At 50.1% G+C, this 17,218-nt stretch overlaps 1 protein-coding gene across 4 annotated transcripts; it reads right to left on the bottom strand.

The window, feature by feature from the left end:
• Positions 1-1,793: 1,793 nt before the first annotated feature.
• On the bottom strand, positions 1,794-17,143 carry PPP1R3F (protein phosphatase 1 regulatory subunit 3F). Of its 4 annotated transcripts, none has more exons than XM_082445149.1 (4): positions 16,105-17,143; positions 6,566-6,621; positions 6,265-6,347; positions 1,794-3,559 (listed from the first exon to the last, which is right to left on the bottom strand). In XM_082445149.1, exons 1-4 carry the CDS (start codon positions 17,103-17,105, stop codon positions 2,264-2,266), a joined length of 2,436 nt encoding a protein of 811 aa, XP_082301275.1. In that variant the 5' UTR covers positions 17,106-17,143; the 3' UTR covers positions 1,794-2,263. The 4 variants fall into 4 exon arrangements, with proteins under 4 accessions (XP_082301275.1, XP_082301276.1, XP_082301278.1 ...); XM_082445150.1 differs by having other exon boundaries at positions 6,265-6,344; XM_082445152.1 differs by having other exon boundaries at positions 6,265-6,344; positions 6,721-16,105.
• Between the last annotated feature and the right edge of the window lie 75 nt (positions 17,144-17,218).

Raw genomic sequence — 17,218 nt, 5'->3', positions numbered from 1 at the left:
AAATAATTATTATAAATTATAATTATTATTCCTGGAGTATTTCACCAGTGAAGCCATCTGCAGACAGTTTTGGCAAGTTATATGTCTGTAGTGATTTGTCCATTTTATCTAATTTTCAACCCAATTGGCATAAAGTTGCTTTTTTGGACATTGAGCAAATTGTCACATCAGTGGAGGGCCACAGACACATGCCCGGACTTTGATATTTGACAAAGTCAGAATATCCTCATTGAAAGGTGAAATATGGGTGTGTTGAATTTGTTTTCACTAGATGTTTTCCACTTCCAGACCTCTGCAATGCTATTCCTTCTTACTGGACTGCCCTCTCTTCCCCTTCATCACCTGGTGGATTCCTTCTTGCTTTGTGTGGTGTTTTTGTTGTTGTGTGTGAGGGTGGGGGGAGTTGGTTTGCTTGTTTGTGTGCCGCGCGGGTTGCAGGATCTTAGTTCCCCGACCAAGGATCTAACCCGGGCCCTGGCAGTGAAAGCACCAGGTCCTAACCACTGGACCACCAGGGAATTCCCGCTTCTTGTTTTTTAAAATGCAGTTCAGGTACCACATCCTCCAAGAAGGCTTCCAGAGTCCCACAGTGGACTAAGCATCTGTCCTAGGGTCCCCACAGCTCACTGGATCCATCACTGCTAATGTACTAACCACACTGCACTGAAATTCTTTCTCTGCGTCTGTCTCCCCCACTAGACTGTGGGCTCCTTCCTCTGTGTCCTCAGAGCAGAGCAGACGTCAACACTTGTGGAACTAAAGTGAGCTGTAACCACTGAATGACCAACTAAGTTCTCTAGCCGTGTCTCTATATTTTCCCACACACGTTTGTTTGTTCTTTTATTTAATTCAATAGGTATTTATTCAGAACTTACTATGTGCCAGGTAGTGTTCTAGAAGAGTGGCCAGTGAGGAAAGAGGAAAACTACGAGAGTGTGGTATCCTGGAAACCAAGTGAAGAAAGGATTTCAAGGTTGAGGAGATGGTTAACTGTGTCAAAGGCTGCCAATAGGTCAAGTAAGACGAGGTCTGAGACTTGACTGTTGATAGAACATTGTGAATATCATCAGTGACTTCAGCACTTTTGCCGAAGTGGTTGGGCAAAAAAATCCAATTGCGGTTAAGGAAAAGCACTGGAGCCCTGGGGCAGAAGGACTGAAGAAAGCTGGTATAAAGTTTTGCTGTGAAGGGAAGCAAACAAATATATTGTGCTTTATTTTGCTATGCAGAGTTTTTTATTTGCATGCAGTATATACATCTATCCTTTCTTTCAAAGCTTCTGGGTTTCCAGTTTTGAGTTAGAATGCAATGTCTGTGGACAGCAACTCTGAAATGAATTTTTCACAGCACATTAAGTCCTCTGTCCTTTCTGAGGCCTCCTCAGTCTTGAGAGCAGAGGGCTCTCCCTGCTAGCGTCAAAGGCTGTGTTTGGGGGTTTTTTTCCCACGAACCTCAAAACCTTGTGGCTGATTCACAACAAATATCCCCTCAACCACAGCTGACCACATGTCATGCAGTCATGTATGTGACACCAAACACTCATGTGGCCACCATTCTTCCTCCCTCCCTGAATGTGGAAAAGACCAAAGGACCTGCCCCCCAAAGACCACCAGACCACATGGATTAGTACCACAAGATGAGGTGACACAGATCCTCAAGGACATATTGAAGCAGCAGCAGCAGGCAATGACCACATCCCACCCACCCCTACCCACTCCCCACTGTGGTCCTCCCACAGAACGTGACCACCCTGCACATTCAGACCCAAACAGGAGAACATTGCACAAGACACATCGTTTCTCATTGAGCTGTATTGTGGCATATAATAATAGGTACTCTATATAAATTAAATTAAAAATAAAGCTCCAGCAGGTTGCACAGGTTGGCTGTTAATAAATATATCTCTGGGTAATTGTGCCCCAAGACCAGCTCATGACCACTCTCCCTCATCCAGAGAATTATACAAAAATAAATACAGGCTTGGGGGGGGCGGGATGGGAAGGGAGGACATGCCCAGTTCCATTCTGAAAGTTCTCACTCACACCACCCACCCATGCTGTTTCTCTCCACTGGTATCACCGCAGGGAGCCCCATGCTGACTGGAGAGCTAAGGGACAGGAAGGCCTCTCTCCAGTCAAGCATTCTCAGAAGCAAAGGACCCTTCGCTGTACAGGCCACACATCCCATCTGAACCCTCTGGGGGGAGGGGCTGCCCCTCCCCAGAGAGGGGGAAGCCTGTTATTGCTGATCTCACAAGCAGCTCCTACGAGAACCAGGCCAGAGAGAGGCACAGCACAAGCACCAGGAGGGACATACCACTGTTCAGAGCCACAGGGACCACCACCAGCCCAGCCAGGACCCCCAGAGTCTGGGTCAAGGGCCCCCAGAGCTGGGGAGGCAATACACACACACTCTCTGCAGGGGCTGCTAGGGTAGGAGACCTCTTTGGGGGCTCAAGGCTTGGGCCTGAACTCTCTTCATCCTGGGAGCTCACATGGGGCCTGGCCAGGCTGGAAGGACAGACTTCAGCCCCCAAGGGACCAAGGAGGGGGAGATCTTGCCCCTGCAGGACTGGAGCAGCTGGCTCCTTGCCAGATATAGAAACCCATCTGTCTGCCAACTCAGTGGTAAACTCCATCTGGACTTCTGTCCCCCCCGGTGACCCAGTCACCCCAGCTATCACCCTATTCACATGCAAAGAGTCAGAGTCCTTGCCCATCCCCTTCTCTGGAGCCCCAGTGAACTGACCCTCCATACTCAGAACCACAGGGCTGTTACATCCTGAGCCTTCTGCCCATGGGAGCCACACATCTCCCATAGTGGCTACCACAGGATGGGCCCCAGAGAGGATTTCCGGAGGCGATTCCTTGGGGGTGTCCCCTTCTGGGCTGGAGGGTATGATGGAGAGCCCCTCTTCCCCCTCCCCCTCCTCATCAGGGTCCTCGGTGTCCTTGATGAGCTCCACACCACGCCCCAGCCTGGCATAGTGCAGCGTGATCTCCTCAGCCAGGGCACTGTTCAGGGCCCGCTCGGGGCCAGGCCACTTCAAGATCAGGTCGCGGTCCGTGAGTATGCCCAGGGAATGGCTGGGAGACACCCCCCCATCTGTGGGGCCCTCCCCACCACCTCCTGCCCCACCAGCAGCCACGGCAGCCCGCAGGCGGCTCAGGTGGGACAGGTAGAGCTGCTCCAGCTCCTGGTCAATGGTGTCCTCGCCAAGCAGCTCCTCCAACCCACTCACGACCTCCAGACCCCCAGGGGGCTCATCCATGATAGCTCCCACTATGGGGTCCTTTCGGCCCCTTCCATTCTCTCTGGATACTTCCCACGTGGCCTCCACCTGTCGCTGGCTGGGTTCCAGGAAAGGCCCAGCTGCCCCCTCACTTGCATCGGGCCCCGAGGCCTGGTCCCTGGGAGAGCCACCCAGGCCACAGAGGGAGGAAGAGAGGGGAATCCTGATGGCCGGTGCCTGGGGGACCTCTGTGAAAGCCACAGGTGGACTGCTTCTGGGGACATCACCTTCCTCTGGGGGTTTGCCAGTCACTGTAACTTCAGAAACCTGGAGCCATAGGGGGAGGGGGGAGGGAGGGGAGAGAAAGGGAAGGGAATGAAGAAGAGGAGGGGATGGGACAAGCAGAGACAGTGAGAACTGGTGACAGCCCACATCCAGCCCCACAGGTGTTTCCAAATGAAAACTCCGTAAAGAACTATAATTTTCTTAACTCCAAAGACTATGTCTACATTAAAATAACAAAATTAGATGGAATAAAAGGGGGCTTCCTGTAGATCATAAAGCTGAGGAATTCAGTGGGCACCAATATCTGGTGAATGATTATCAGTAACTACTGTTGGTTGACCTCCAAAACATATCCAGAATATCCATATGAATTCATGTATTTTCTCCTTTAAAAAAAATTTATTTCCTAGCTCTGTCTTTTGACAAGTCCTAGAAACAATTACCAATCTAGTAGCAACAAGCACATCTAGCACCCAGATCTTGGTTTCTAAATACCATTCTCCACTAAAAGGAATCAGGGCTCCTGAAATAAATGACTGTTTCCAGGCTTGGGGCAGAGAAAGTACAAGATGAGGCTGGGACATATTGACATACCAGAATGTGAGAAAGTGCTCAAAGAATGTTGGGGATGTATCAAAAGAACTCTAGAGCCAATGGAAATAAGCTCCCACTGGCCAGAGACAGTTCAATTTAAGTGTCAAAATAAATAAATAGGTGCAATGGGTTGAAACTCATCAAATATGTTTAAAATTCATGAGTTATTAATGCCACCCCAAAACTTAAATCCCTTAATTGGTCACCTTTGGAGAAGTTCATTTCTTCTGAAAACTGGTAAATAAAAGGGAAGTTTTTAAGTATTTATCCAGCTTTTTCTATACAAACCATATACCCCCAGGGCATATATGCTCAAGGTAGCCAAATAGTTGATGTGAGAAAGTTTTTCTTTAGAGAAGAATTCCAGCTAATAAATAAAATGGAAATAGAATTAAGTAGAATCAATTCTATTTAAATTAATTTAATAATAACAGGTTATATTTAATAAAAGTAATAGTTTACTAAATTAAATTAATTAAATTTAATACTAGATCAAATTAATTAAATAGAATAAATTAATAAAAATGGAGTAGAATGTGTTTCCACGTGGATGAAATCAGCCAAATCCAGACTGTGGGAAACTCTATAGGACAAACAAGGCTTCTTCAACAAATAAATTGCAAGAAAAGTGAGACAGATTTAAACATCTAAAAAGACGCATCAACCAAATACAATGTGTTGACCTTGTTTGGACCCTAAAACACTTATGAGACAAGGAAATTTGAACACTGACCAAATATTTGATGACCCTAAGGAATTATTGTTAATTTTCTGAGGGGTAATGTGGCATTGTGGGGGTTTTTTTAAGAGCGCTTAATTTTCTGAAATACAAACCAAAGTATTCATGGGTGACATAAAGTCTGGATTTTTTCCAAAATAATTCCATAGGGAAGGTGAGAGGAGGGGGTGGGGTATAGAAAAAAGTAGGAACGGACCTGTTGAAATTTGTTGAAGCTGGGTGATGAGTACATGTGGGTTCATTATACTGGTTTCTTTACTTTTATTATTTATTATTATTATTATTTTTGGCCACTCGCATGGCATGTGGGATCTTAGTTCCCCGACCAGGGATCAAACCCATGCCCTGTACAGTGGAAGCGTGGAGTCTTAACCACTGGACCGCCAGGGAATTCCCGGTTTCTTTACTTTTATATGTTTGAAAATCTTCACACACACACACACACACACACACACACACACACACTTACATCTCTAGAATCTCTCTATCTCCCTGCCAGCACCAGCATCACTCACCTGGACCACTGCAGTGGCCTCCTCCTCAGGGTCCCCGGGCTTCCACCCTCAACCCTGCAGTCTGTTTTCCTCGCAGCAGCCAGAGGAAGCCTGTTAAATCCTAAGTCAGATCATGGCCCTCCTCTGCTCAAGACCCTCCTGCGGCTCCCCTGTCATTCGTGGTAAAAGCCAGAGTCCTCTGCATGGCCCGTGAGGCCTCACACGATCTGTGCCTCCACCTCTCCCACCTCACCTCCTGCGGTTCCCCCTCACTCACTCTGCTCCACGGCACGGCCTCCTCCTCCTCGCTGTTCCTCACACATATTAGCCACGGCCCCGCCTTGGGGACTTTGCACTTGCCTGAGATGTTCTTTCCTTACCTTAGTTATCCACATGCCTCACTATTCCACTTTCTTCAGATCTTCTCTCAAATCTCACTGACCACCAAGGCCTTCCCTGGCCACCCAATCTGAAGTTGCAAACGTCTTCCCTCCCCCAAACCCCCGCCCCGACACACACACACACATACACTCTCTCTCTCTCTCTCCTTATCCCTTTATTTCTTTTGTCCTTAGCACTCATCATCACCTAAAATACCATATATTTTAACTACTATTTTGTTGTATTATGTCTCAGTCCACTAAAATGTAAGTGAGCCCCATGAAGACAGCGTTTGGGTCATTACTGTATTACCAGTGTCCCTAACAGTCCTTGGCACAGAGCAAGCACTCAATAAATATTTGCTAAACTAACAAATGACATTTCTATAAGCCCAGGCGAATAACTGCATTCTACCCTTCTGCCACCAAGTTCTGATTTGGGGGGCCACCCCCCAACCTAGGGCAGACCCAGAGCAAGTCAGTCCCCACCACCCAGCCTCCCGTCGGGCTGTCCATCCAGAGGCTGCCAGGCCTGCTTACCTGAAGTGTCATCTGGGGCCATGGACGGAGAGGCGTGGGGGCCACCAAGGGACCCACTGACTCCTGGACATCAGGACGCTCTGCTGGAAAGAAGAGGACAGCGTCGGGGCCAGGCAAGGGTATAAACAAGCCTGGTTTGGTTAAGAAAATATACTCTTCTAGCCAACTGGCAGATTTGCCTCTGAAGCTTTCTGCGACAGTCTAAGGCAGGAGGTGCCTCTTAATTTGTGGAGAAAGAAAAGGGGAGGAAGAAAGAAATGGTAAATATAAGCTAAAAGTCCCCAGCCTGCCAATCGCTTACCCACAGCAGGGGTATTATCGTCCGCACTCTTCATCCTCAGCTCCTCCTCGTTAGGCCTGTGGGGCGGAGGAGAGAATGCATGGATCTGATGCCCTGAAAGGCCGGTTCTGCCACCTACCGGCACCTCCTGAGCCTCTCTGCTGGCCCACCCTCACCTGACGGCTGCTGTTTTCTCTTCTGCTGCCTCTTTCTATCCTCTGGTCATAAAGTCCTACACACTCACTGTAGAAAATTGACGAAATACAGGAAAGCGTAAGGAAGCAGGAGAAAAGTCACGCATCAGCCAGAGGCAACCACCGTTACCATTTTGGAAAATTTCATTCCACACATTCTGTGAATCGCTTAGGTTCTGCGGGCATAATTTTGCAGCTGGCTTTGTCCATTTAACAGTAAGAAGCAGCATTACATACTTTTGTAAACATTTGAAATGGTTGCTTACTACCCCTATCACATGGGCTGACCTTAATGTACGTAGCCATTCCCTTCCTACTAGGCAGCTAGGTTGTTTCCTTCATCTTGCTCCCACAAAGCAGACTTCGGCAGACATCATTGGGCAGAGCTTAATGAACATTTTGGATCATTTCTTTAGAGTATATTTCTGGCTGTGGAGGAAACCATCTTTTCCAAGAAAGGGCAAGCGAGGACTGTGGGGCACAGGAAACAGCAAAGGGAAGGAAGGAAGCAACTGAAGAATGGGAAGGAGGTCAGCAGAAAAGGCAGTAACCCGAGATCACAGAGGCCTAAGGTCCCTCTGCCAACCCTCCACCCATCGCCATATCAGCCTGGCAGGGCACTTAACCTCCCTGAACCTCGCTCTCCTCACCTTAAAATGGAGCACAGGGGAGCCAGGATGTGTACACCAAGCACAGGGCAGTCGAGGGAAATGAGGACATCAAGCCAGACACCAGGGCCTGGCACAGAGCAGGGGCTGAATCAAGCATAGATATTTGTTGGTCTTTTTTCCTCATTTGCCAGGCAAGTCAGACCCCAGGGTCTGAGTGGCGGAAACCAAGGGTATTTCAGCCAGTCCCTGCCAGGGGTGAGGGCATGAGGATCATGGAGAAATCGCTGCTCTCATTCTCACCAATGAGTATCAACTGCTTACAAATTAAGGCAGATGAGGGAACCATTAACTAAAACACATGCGGAGACCTGAGAAGAGCTGAGGCAATAGCTCAGACCTTTTTTCTTCCTCAGAAGTAACAGGATGATGTTGACATTTCTGGAAGTGGTTGCAACTTTTCTGAAAACACACAATCAGTTACCTTCACAATTACCTACAGAAACAGAATATCACTAGCTGACCTGAATATAGTGCTTACTATGGTACTTCGTAGCAGAGCTTCACATATATTCATTTACTTCTCATGAGAACCCTATGAGATAGGTACTTTTACTCTTTTGAAGTAGGCAGTTTTATTATCCTCATCTTACAGATGGTGAAACAGAAGCCAAGTAAATGGCTCAAGGTCATGCAGCAAAGATCGAAACCCAGGTCATTCAGCTCCTAACTCTGTGCTCTCAACCAACAAACTGCTGCTTCTTGGATGACGGAGGCTGGGGTCTTACCACAGCCCCACCTCCAGTCCTTTCCAGGGCAGATAGAAAGAGGCAGCAATAATGGACAAGATCACTCCCTCCACCTTCATTCAAGCTTTGCTTTTGATCTGCCTTTTGCCCACACCCTCATTCCCAGTTTCCCTGCCTTCAGGGGACATGTGGCTAGGAGACCACCAGAAACAGAAATGGCTGCAAGAACTGGTTTTTATTAGCACCCTTGGGGAGGAAGCTTGAACCATGTACATGGATCTAGAGTCTGGAAGATCCGGAAGGGACCGTCTGGTTTTCTCCACAGACTAGGGCTCACACATCACACCAGAGGTATTTGAGTCAGAAGACTACAGGGCATGAAGTAGGTGACTCCAGGAGCCCAGCCATCAATTCCTGCACTTCACGGATGAGAAAGGGGGATTCAGAGCAAATTGGCTTGGTTCTGCACCAGTCCCCTTAGTAGGTCAAAAATCCAGGTCTTTGGATTTGTGGCCCAACACAATTTCTGCTGACTTCTTTTGCTGGTGTAGTCCTTCATTAGAGAAAATGTCATCTTCCTAGGGTCTTCTAAAGCAAGCATCCTCAAGACCCACAAACAAACAGAGAGGCAGCCCTCCTCTCAGGGCAGGGCTAGGCAAGCCTTCCCCTGCCATCTGGCCCAGTGCAGGTGCATGACAACCAGGCTTCTAAAAGCTACTCCAGAGTCCTAGATGTACATGAGAGAGAAGAGAGGGGAACTCAGGACGCAGCCAACCAGCAGGAAAAGAACTCCATGGTCCATTTGAAGGAAAAAGAGAGAGAAGAAAAACAAATACAAAACAAATCCTTCAGCCCCCAGAACATCTCTTCCAAAGCCTGGGAGGGTGAGAAGAGGGGGAACATCCAAAAATCACGTCAAGCAATTCAGCCAATCCCAAAATCCACGAAGTCGGCAGAAGTACACAGGTCACTCTCCCTACTTCCAAAGTCAGAGAGATGAAAGCAGGAGGCACAGCATCTATTGTTCACCTCCTCCACCGTGGGCCCTTTTCATTGATACACCAAGTCATTTGAAAACCCTCACATCTATCCTTCAAAGCAACACCCTTCCCTTTGCAGAAACTGTTCCCAAATGCAGAAACTGAGGCTCAAGGAACAGTATCTACACCCACTAACTACTAACTACACACCACACTGATAACATCCAAAGAGGGTTCCATTTTGAAGACAGTGTGTGAAACTGTGGGCTTAAAAAAAAAAAAAAGAACACTAAATATCCTTGAACTGTCTTTTCACAGTAAATATTCGGAGGCAGCTATGACTTTAATCAAAAGGAGGATAGTGAAAGAAATGGAGTACAAATGTATACTGACTCACTAATCAGTAACAGAGAAGAGGGGTTCTTAGAAAAATGGGGAGGGAGGAGATTAAGAACAAAACTGTACCTCCCGTATGCTTGCTAATTTTCGAGAAGGAAACTTGCTCTTTTGGCACCAACCCCACACACGCCACGTGGTATTGCCTCAAGGGCAGTGGGCAGTCACGAGCTGTAGCACAGACCAGGGGGCATCTTGGGCACTCATCCTCTGGGTGCTCTCGCGAGAACTAGTCAAGACAGTGTAGTCTAGGATGGGCCGTGTCAGGCCTGCACGCCTGTCTCCTGGGTGTGAGAAGTCTTCCTGCCATCAGGAGACTCAATGGCCTCTGACCTCAGACGGCACCCAGGGAGACCAGGGGGTGAGATTTCAGAAAGAGGTGCTGTGGGCCCCAGCCAAGACAGAACAAAAAAGTCAATCGCCACAGTCAGAGAGGGAGTGAGCAAGTGAGGGCTGACAACCTCTGTGGAGAAGAGCAAAGCAGACTTTCAGAGCAGTCACATCACTGCCACCACCACCCAAGTCCTCTGAGAGCGCCCCCAACACTCGTGTTTTCAAAGAACCTGGCCAGCCCAAAGTGGGTCATGCGCTGAAACCCAAAGGGAAACTCAGCAGACCCCAGCTCCCATGCAGTCAGCCTGAAGATAATGCTGACTCTCCGAGGGGACAGGTGGCTTCGGAAATCTGCCCGAGATACTTGGAATCCCAGTTACCCTGAGCCATCTGCTTTCTGAAAACAACAGGGTTTGAAGGAGGCTGTGAAAGCCACCAAGTTATGTGGGGTACTGCTCTGTCTTCCCCAGCTAGTCTGTGTCAGTGTCAGTTCTGGGACTTACGGACAATCCAGTAGGGCGGAGGGAAGAAGCTGAGCAGTTTGTTGTGCTATGAGCTTCTGCTACAGCAATGACTTCATTCATTTGGCCATGACCCACGGTAAGAAATACATTTTACATCATAACCCAGCACACACCCATATATACATCTCTCTGAAAATCAGTTGTTCTTTGAATGAGGCAACACTTACCTTTACTACGTGTTGTGATGCACTCATTATTTTCTATGCTATTTTTTTAATGTTTGTTGGAATCCAGTAAACGTATTTCACATCTTAATAAAGGGTCATGACATGTAGTTTTGAATAACCCCAGCTCTGCCACCTACCAGCTGTGTGACCTGGAGCAAGTTACTTAACCTCTCTGTGCCTCCGTTTCCTCATCTGTGAAGAGGGTATAATAGTAATACTTACCTCAGAGAGCTGTTAGGCAGATTGAGGAAATATTTGAAAGTCGCCTTTAAAGTGCTTAACAAACAGTACTCCACTCCAAATTCCCACTGAGAGAAACTGAGGCTCTGAAGAGGAAAGCAACTTGCCCAGCATTGCCCAGCTGGTAAGACACATCACCCAGCCCGGCACAGCAGTTGAGAACTGGGGCACCAGAACAGGAGCACCCAGCTCAGATCCCGGCTGTGCTGCTTTCATAACACGTGGCCTCAGGCCCACATCCTCGACCATGATGCCCTATCAGTTTTCCGTGGAATAAAAGAGGATCACTTTCACACTAAAATCCTCACTCCAGACAACTAAGATGACCCCTGGCCCATCCTGCTTCGACTTTGATTGTTCTGATTTCCCAACTGCCAACTCAGATAGCAAGTTGGGTCCCCATCCATTCGGCTACAGGTACACCTAAAAATCATTGAGGGCTTACTGTGCATCAGCCCAGGGACAGACTCTGGAGACACAATGGTGAGCAAACCCGACTAGGAAGCTTACAATTTAGCGTGCAGGAAGACATCAAAAAAAGATACTCACACTCATTCTTTCAACAAACATTTATTGAGCACCTGTTAAGTGCCAGGCACCGTGGCAGGCCCTGTGGGAATACAGTGGTGAACAAAAGCAGACCATGTCCCTACCCCTCACGGAGCTTACAGTCTAGGAGGGCAGAGAGGGTCATCCGATAATCCCCTAATGAAGGTCTAACTACAAACTGAGGTCAGGGCCTTCAGAAAAGGAAAGAATGCCCTAGAACAAGGGGTCTTGGCCCAGACTACAGGGTCAGGGAGGGCTTAAGATGCTTAGAAGGAAAATGAGCAATGGAGGGGTCAGGGAGTGAGGGGCTGCTGAGGACTCTATGGAGGAGGTGATGGAGTCAATCTCGAACAAGGGGAGTTTGAGGCATCTTTGGGACATCAGCCAAGTAGAGATACCGAGTTTGTATGTATGAGGCTGAAGAAAAGAGTAGGGAGAAAGAGAAGAACCAGAGAGTTCAGAGGAAAAGCAGCAGAGTGTGGTCCCAAGGCAAGGGAAGAAAGTGTTTTAAATAGGAGTGCTCAACCACTTCAAGAAAAACACCAAAAAACCACCTATGGAATCTGGCAGATGCAGGGGCAGAAGTGAGTGGAGAAGACAAGTGTAGGCAACTCTTTAGAGGGGGGTCGACAGTGAAGGGGAGAAGGGTGATTGGGTGCTGGCCAGGAGCAGTGGGGACAGAGGTGGGGTCAAAGGACAGATTTCTAAGACAGCAGAGACACTGGCATGTATAAAGGCCAATAGAGAGGCTCAAGCGAGGAGGGCAGTGAAAAGCTGCCAGGAGAGAAAGGGTAACTGATTATGTCAGGTTCTGGAGCAAGTGGCAGAAAAACAGAACCCAGAGCACAAGTGGGGAGACTGGCCTGAGGGAGGAAAAGGGCCCCCCTCCTCCCCTGTAACACAAAGGAGGGAAATCAGTTTGCAGGCTTGGGGGCTACAAGTTGTGGGGAGTTCCATTCTTATGGTTTCTACTTGTTTTTTTGAAGCAGGAAGTCTGAAGGTGAAGAACATATGAAAGAGTCACCTCAGGGACGAGACAAGAGTGGATCAGAATAAAACAGTAGGACTGCCAGACAGGGTGGAAAATCATCTGGATTTGTGGCAATGCTCATCTCCTCTGCTCTATGACATTCTCTAACGGGGCTTGCCTGCTTGGCTGGTCAGTTGCTATAAAAAGACCCGGGCCTGAGGTGGTTGGGATGGACAGGCTTCCAGGAGGAAGCACTCTTAGAACTGAAGGATCAAAATGAGACTGCAGTGGGCATCGGACCAACATTCCCGATGAGGGAAACAGCATGGACAAAGGCCCTGAGGCAGGAAAGGGCAAAGCACCTTGGAAAGACCACAGTGACAGAAGCTCAGAAGGCAGAGGATGGCATGAAGTGAGACTAGCTGCCCTGGAGGCCAGACTGGGGGAGAGGTCAGAGGGTGCTCAAAAGCCATGCTGTAGCTTTCTTGGTCTTTATTTTTAAGAGGAATAGGACACCTCCCAAGGGTGTTAAGCCAAGGCAGACCTGGAGGGCTCTCCTCCCCACACCAGCCCTGGGATTTTGGACTCTGGGAGCCTCAGTTTGCTCATCCAGAAAAGAGGGATCGAAACCATCTATCTCACAGGGAATGTTGAAGGGATCAGATGAGACCGTACACGCAAATACTCCGCAGGGTCTCTGCCAGGTCTTGTACAACAAACCCTCCATCCCTGCCCCTCCCACCCGGTTCCACCACCGGCCCTTTGACATCTTAGCGCCAGTCTGCAGCTTTGGCCCTGTTTGAACCTAGCACTGTGCCCAGCACATGGTAGGCCCTCAATAAATGCTTGTTGATGGATCAGCTCTAAGCCTAAGGGTTATCAAAAGCCTGGTCCAGCAACTCGAGGAATGCAGCCATTTCAGTTTCTGAGCTGTATCCCGAGGGCTAGCACAGACTTCTCCCGTGTCCCCACGTGACGTGGCTGTGCTGGTGCACAGTGGACCTGCAGGCAACACTTCCTGAATGGGAAGCCCTCTACAACAGGGCTCCCGCAGGCTGAGGCTATCCCCTAAGATCCTCTACCATCTCCCAGAAGGGCTGGGTCGCAGGGAGCGGCTGTTCTCCAACAGCACTCCAAGTCACCGGCAGCACGCAAGTTTTAAAACAATAATAAGTTGAAAGGTACTCGCCAAGAAAGCCACCGACCTACAAAGAAAATCTTATCGCTGATCTTGCAATGAGCACCAACCTCCCCTTTGCAAGAGCTGAGATCAAGATAAAGAAGCTATCAAAAAGCCATCTGCCCACTTAAAATAATATCACAAGTCATGTTAGGAACCACAGACCTGGGGCCAGATACCAAAACAATTGTCTGAACGGGCTGCTTCAATTTCTCCTTAAAACCACCCATGTATTTTAAAAGAAAAACACCCTCTCCACCCACCTTGGCCCTGCAAGCTTTTGACTTCTCTGTTCCCTTCCTTTCACACTCTAAAATGACCAAACTCTGTTACCCAAACTGTCGCGTCTTACAGACAAGGCTCCCACGACAGCCAGCTGGAATGACGACTCGGGAAAAGTGACAGAAATTAAGGCGAGGGGCACTGGAATGGCTGGATATCTTGATCTGGGTGATGGTTTCACAAGGGCATACATATGTAAAAATCTATTGAGCTTCACACTTAAGATCAATAGAAGGAAAGCAAGGCATGCTAAGAACATGGGAACACCTGGAGTGAAATGCAGAATTTGCCCTGAATCCTATCAGGCCTTCAAGAGGAACAGTAGTTTTTAAAAAACGTTCCTACCGTCTCCTCCCTGGTCCTATCACTCACTAGCTGAGTGTACCTGAACAAGCTGGCTCACTTCTCTGAGCTACCTCAGTTTCCCCCTCTATTAAATGGGCATAACCATAGCACCTACACCACACAGCATGCACAGCGGGACTCAGGAGAGAACAAACTTGAAGCTCTCAACACAGAGATCGTTAAATGTTGGCTACTGTTAATCTTTCAAAGCTACCACCATGCTTCAGTTACCTTGCCCATGCTTGCTGCGTCCAATCCAAGGACACAAATTGACTGTCATTCCCCTTTAGCAGATGAGAAAACGGAGGCTCACAGATGAAGAAACTGAGGCAAGGCTACACAGCTGGTGATGGACAGAGCAGAGTTTGGGAGGGGAATCCAAGGAACTATCTGTGATTCCCTAAGCATTAATACTGATACCTATATGGCACTACTAAGAGCCAGGCTTGGTTCTGAGTGCTCTTACTCATCTCCTGTGAAGTAGCTGCAATAATTATCTCTGCTTTACAGATGAGGGTACTGAGGCACAGTGCGGTTAAATGAGTTGGCCAAGATCATAAGGCCAACAGATGACAGGACTGGGATTTGAACCCAGGCACTGATATCAGAATCCACACTCTTACGCCTGTAAGGAAAGCCATGCTGCCTACCCTGCTCAGATAGTCCCAGGTTACTGTTATCAACACAGGTTGGTAAGTAGGTACTTGTCTGCTTGCTCACTTACCCAGGCACATCTGCCCACCAGCCCCAAGCTAGACCTTTCTGAACTACTCACAGCCTAAGGCCCTTCCAGAATCACAAACATCTTGCTGCAGCCAGAGGCTTCTGATCAAGCATATACAAGGTCCAAACAGCATTTTCCCATTCCCATTTCCAGTCCTCCCAGGAGCAGGGAAATGTATGCATTTCCCACACGTGCTTGGAGAATCTACTTATCCCAGGTTAGACTTAGGTGATTCCCCCCAAAATCAGGCCTAGCTGCTACTCTTGAAGAACTCATGGCTTGATAGAGAAAACCTAGGAGAATCTTGTATCAGGGGCTTCTGGGGTTAAGTGGTTCCTTCTCCCAGGCCCTGAATGGTCACAGGTGGTACAGCAAAAACAAAGGTAAAGAGCTTCCAGTCCAGGCCCATCTGGTTCTGCCTCTGCAAGAGCCACTGCTTCCTGTGAGAGCAGGGGCTCAGCCCCTCAACTCCACAGGAGATATCAGACTAAATTAGAGCGAAACAGTAAGGAGAGTGCACAGGCTTCAAGGTCAGACATGGCCCAACTGGAAAAGCCAGGAGCCATCACTTCCTCAACCAGTTGCTCCCTCTAGAACCCTGGCTTCCTGCTCCGTCAAATGGGGATCAGATTCCCTGCCTCCCACTGGTAAGGACCTTGGTCCACACTACCATATCACTGCAGTTCTCTCCGCTCCAGCACACTACCCTTCATTCACACCAGATTCAGTCCCACCTCAGGACCTTTGCACTTGCTGTTCGCTCTCCCTAGAACACCTCTGCAAAACTATTCCTCTTTATCATTCAAGGCTCAGTTTAAACAGTACCTCCTCAGAAAGTCCTCCTTGTTCCCTTTTCTACAAACTCTCTCCCTCCTCATATCTGGGCATAACTCTTATCAGCATCCAGGACTCACTTCCTCGAAGGCCTTCCCCAAACACCCTACCTAAAGCAGCTATTCCCTCCCAAACTGTCCCCTTACTCTATTTTACTTTCCTCTCAGCAGCTAAACTTATTCGTCTGTATCTTATCCACCTGCTGGTTTTTTCAAACTGTCTCTCATAAAAGCCTGTATGCTCCTTGAGGGCAAGTAAGATGTCTGTCTTGTTCAGGGCTTTACAGTGCAATTCAATAAATGAATGAAACCCCAGTAATTAAAACACAGCCTAGCACATGTTTGGTCTCCATTACTCTTTGACCGACTGAATGCGCCCTCCTCCCTGTCCTGGAGAGCAGGCCTCAGGGGCTCCTGGGTCGGAATGCTTGTCCTCCATCCTAAACACAGCCCTGCGTTGGCGGAGGTGGCGCTGGCAGACATTACCTGCGCCTCACCGGCTTCATGCAGCTCTTCAGCTGCCTGGCCTCAGCCTCCACGGGACCCTGGCACTCGGGCTGTGGCTCCAGCTGCTGCAGCTGCTGCTGCTGGGGCAGCCCTTCGGCATCAGTGGGTGTGGGAGCGGGTGCAATCCGGAGCAGGACTGTGTAGTTGCGGCCGTGGTTGTTGGCCCAGAAAGTGCCCTCGGGGGTCTCATAGCGCACCACGAAGTCCAGGCGCGCCCCATCGCCCGCACCCTCAGCAAAGGGCAGCTGGAAGGCAAAGCGGTCGGTGCGGCCACCGTCGTCGGGCGAGGAGGCGGGCGCCTGGCCGGGGCCCAAGCCAAGGCCCAGATCCAGGATGGGATCTCCTGCTCCTGGTCCTCCCGCTCCTGCCCCTGGCGGGCTGCGCGGGACGTAGCGCGCTGGGTGGTCGCAGAAAGAAGCCCAGCCGTCGTGTGAGGCCCGCACGTGCACCGCCTTCTCGAAGGAGCGGTTCAGCACGCGGACCAACCCGCGCAGCACCGGCGGGCGCCCCCCAGGCACCCACACCCCGGCACCCCCGGGGACCGCTCCGGGAGGCGGCAGCAGTGCCTCCAGCTCCACCATGACGCGCCCCAAGCGCTCCAGACGGCCCGGCGCGGGCGGCAGCGAAAATGTGGGCACCAGGTAAAACCCCCCGCCAGCGGGAACGGGGCACAGCGGCGAGGGCTCGGGGCAAGCCTCCTCTTCCTCCTCCCCTTCATCCCCATCCTCGCCATCGTCGTCCTCGTCAGCCCCGCCGCCGACGCCATCTTGCCCGGCCGCCACCGCCATCTTGCCCGCCCCGGGCCCGCCCCACGGCCGGTAGCGGCGCAGCTGCGCCAGCGGCAGCCCCAGGGCCTCGTCGGCGAACAGCACCCTCCGCGGGGCCACCGCTGCCTCGACTGAGGTGCGGGGCTCGCCCGCGGCAGGCGAGGGGGGCGCGGGATGCCGCAGCGGGGGCTCCACAGGGGCCGTGCGCGCCATATCGGCGGCGGCGGCGGCACCGACGGCACCGGCAGCGGGACCGGCGGGGGCAGGGCCTGAAGGGGCGGGCAGCCAATGGGAAGGCCAGCGCCGGGGGGAGGGGGATACGACTC

Source organism: Balaenoptera physalus (genome assembly GCF_965194825.1).
Source record: "Balaenoptera physalus genome assembly, chromosome: X".
Taxonomy (NCBI): Eukaryota; Metazoa; Chordata; class Mammalia; order Artiodactyla; family Balaenopteridae; genus Balaenoptera; species Balaenoptera physalus.
Note: the sequence above shows the minus strand (reverse complement) of the source record. Positions and strands in the feature narration are given on the sequence as shown.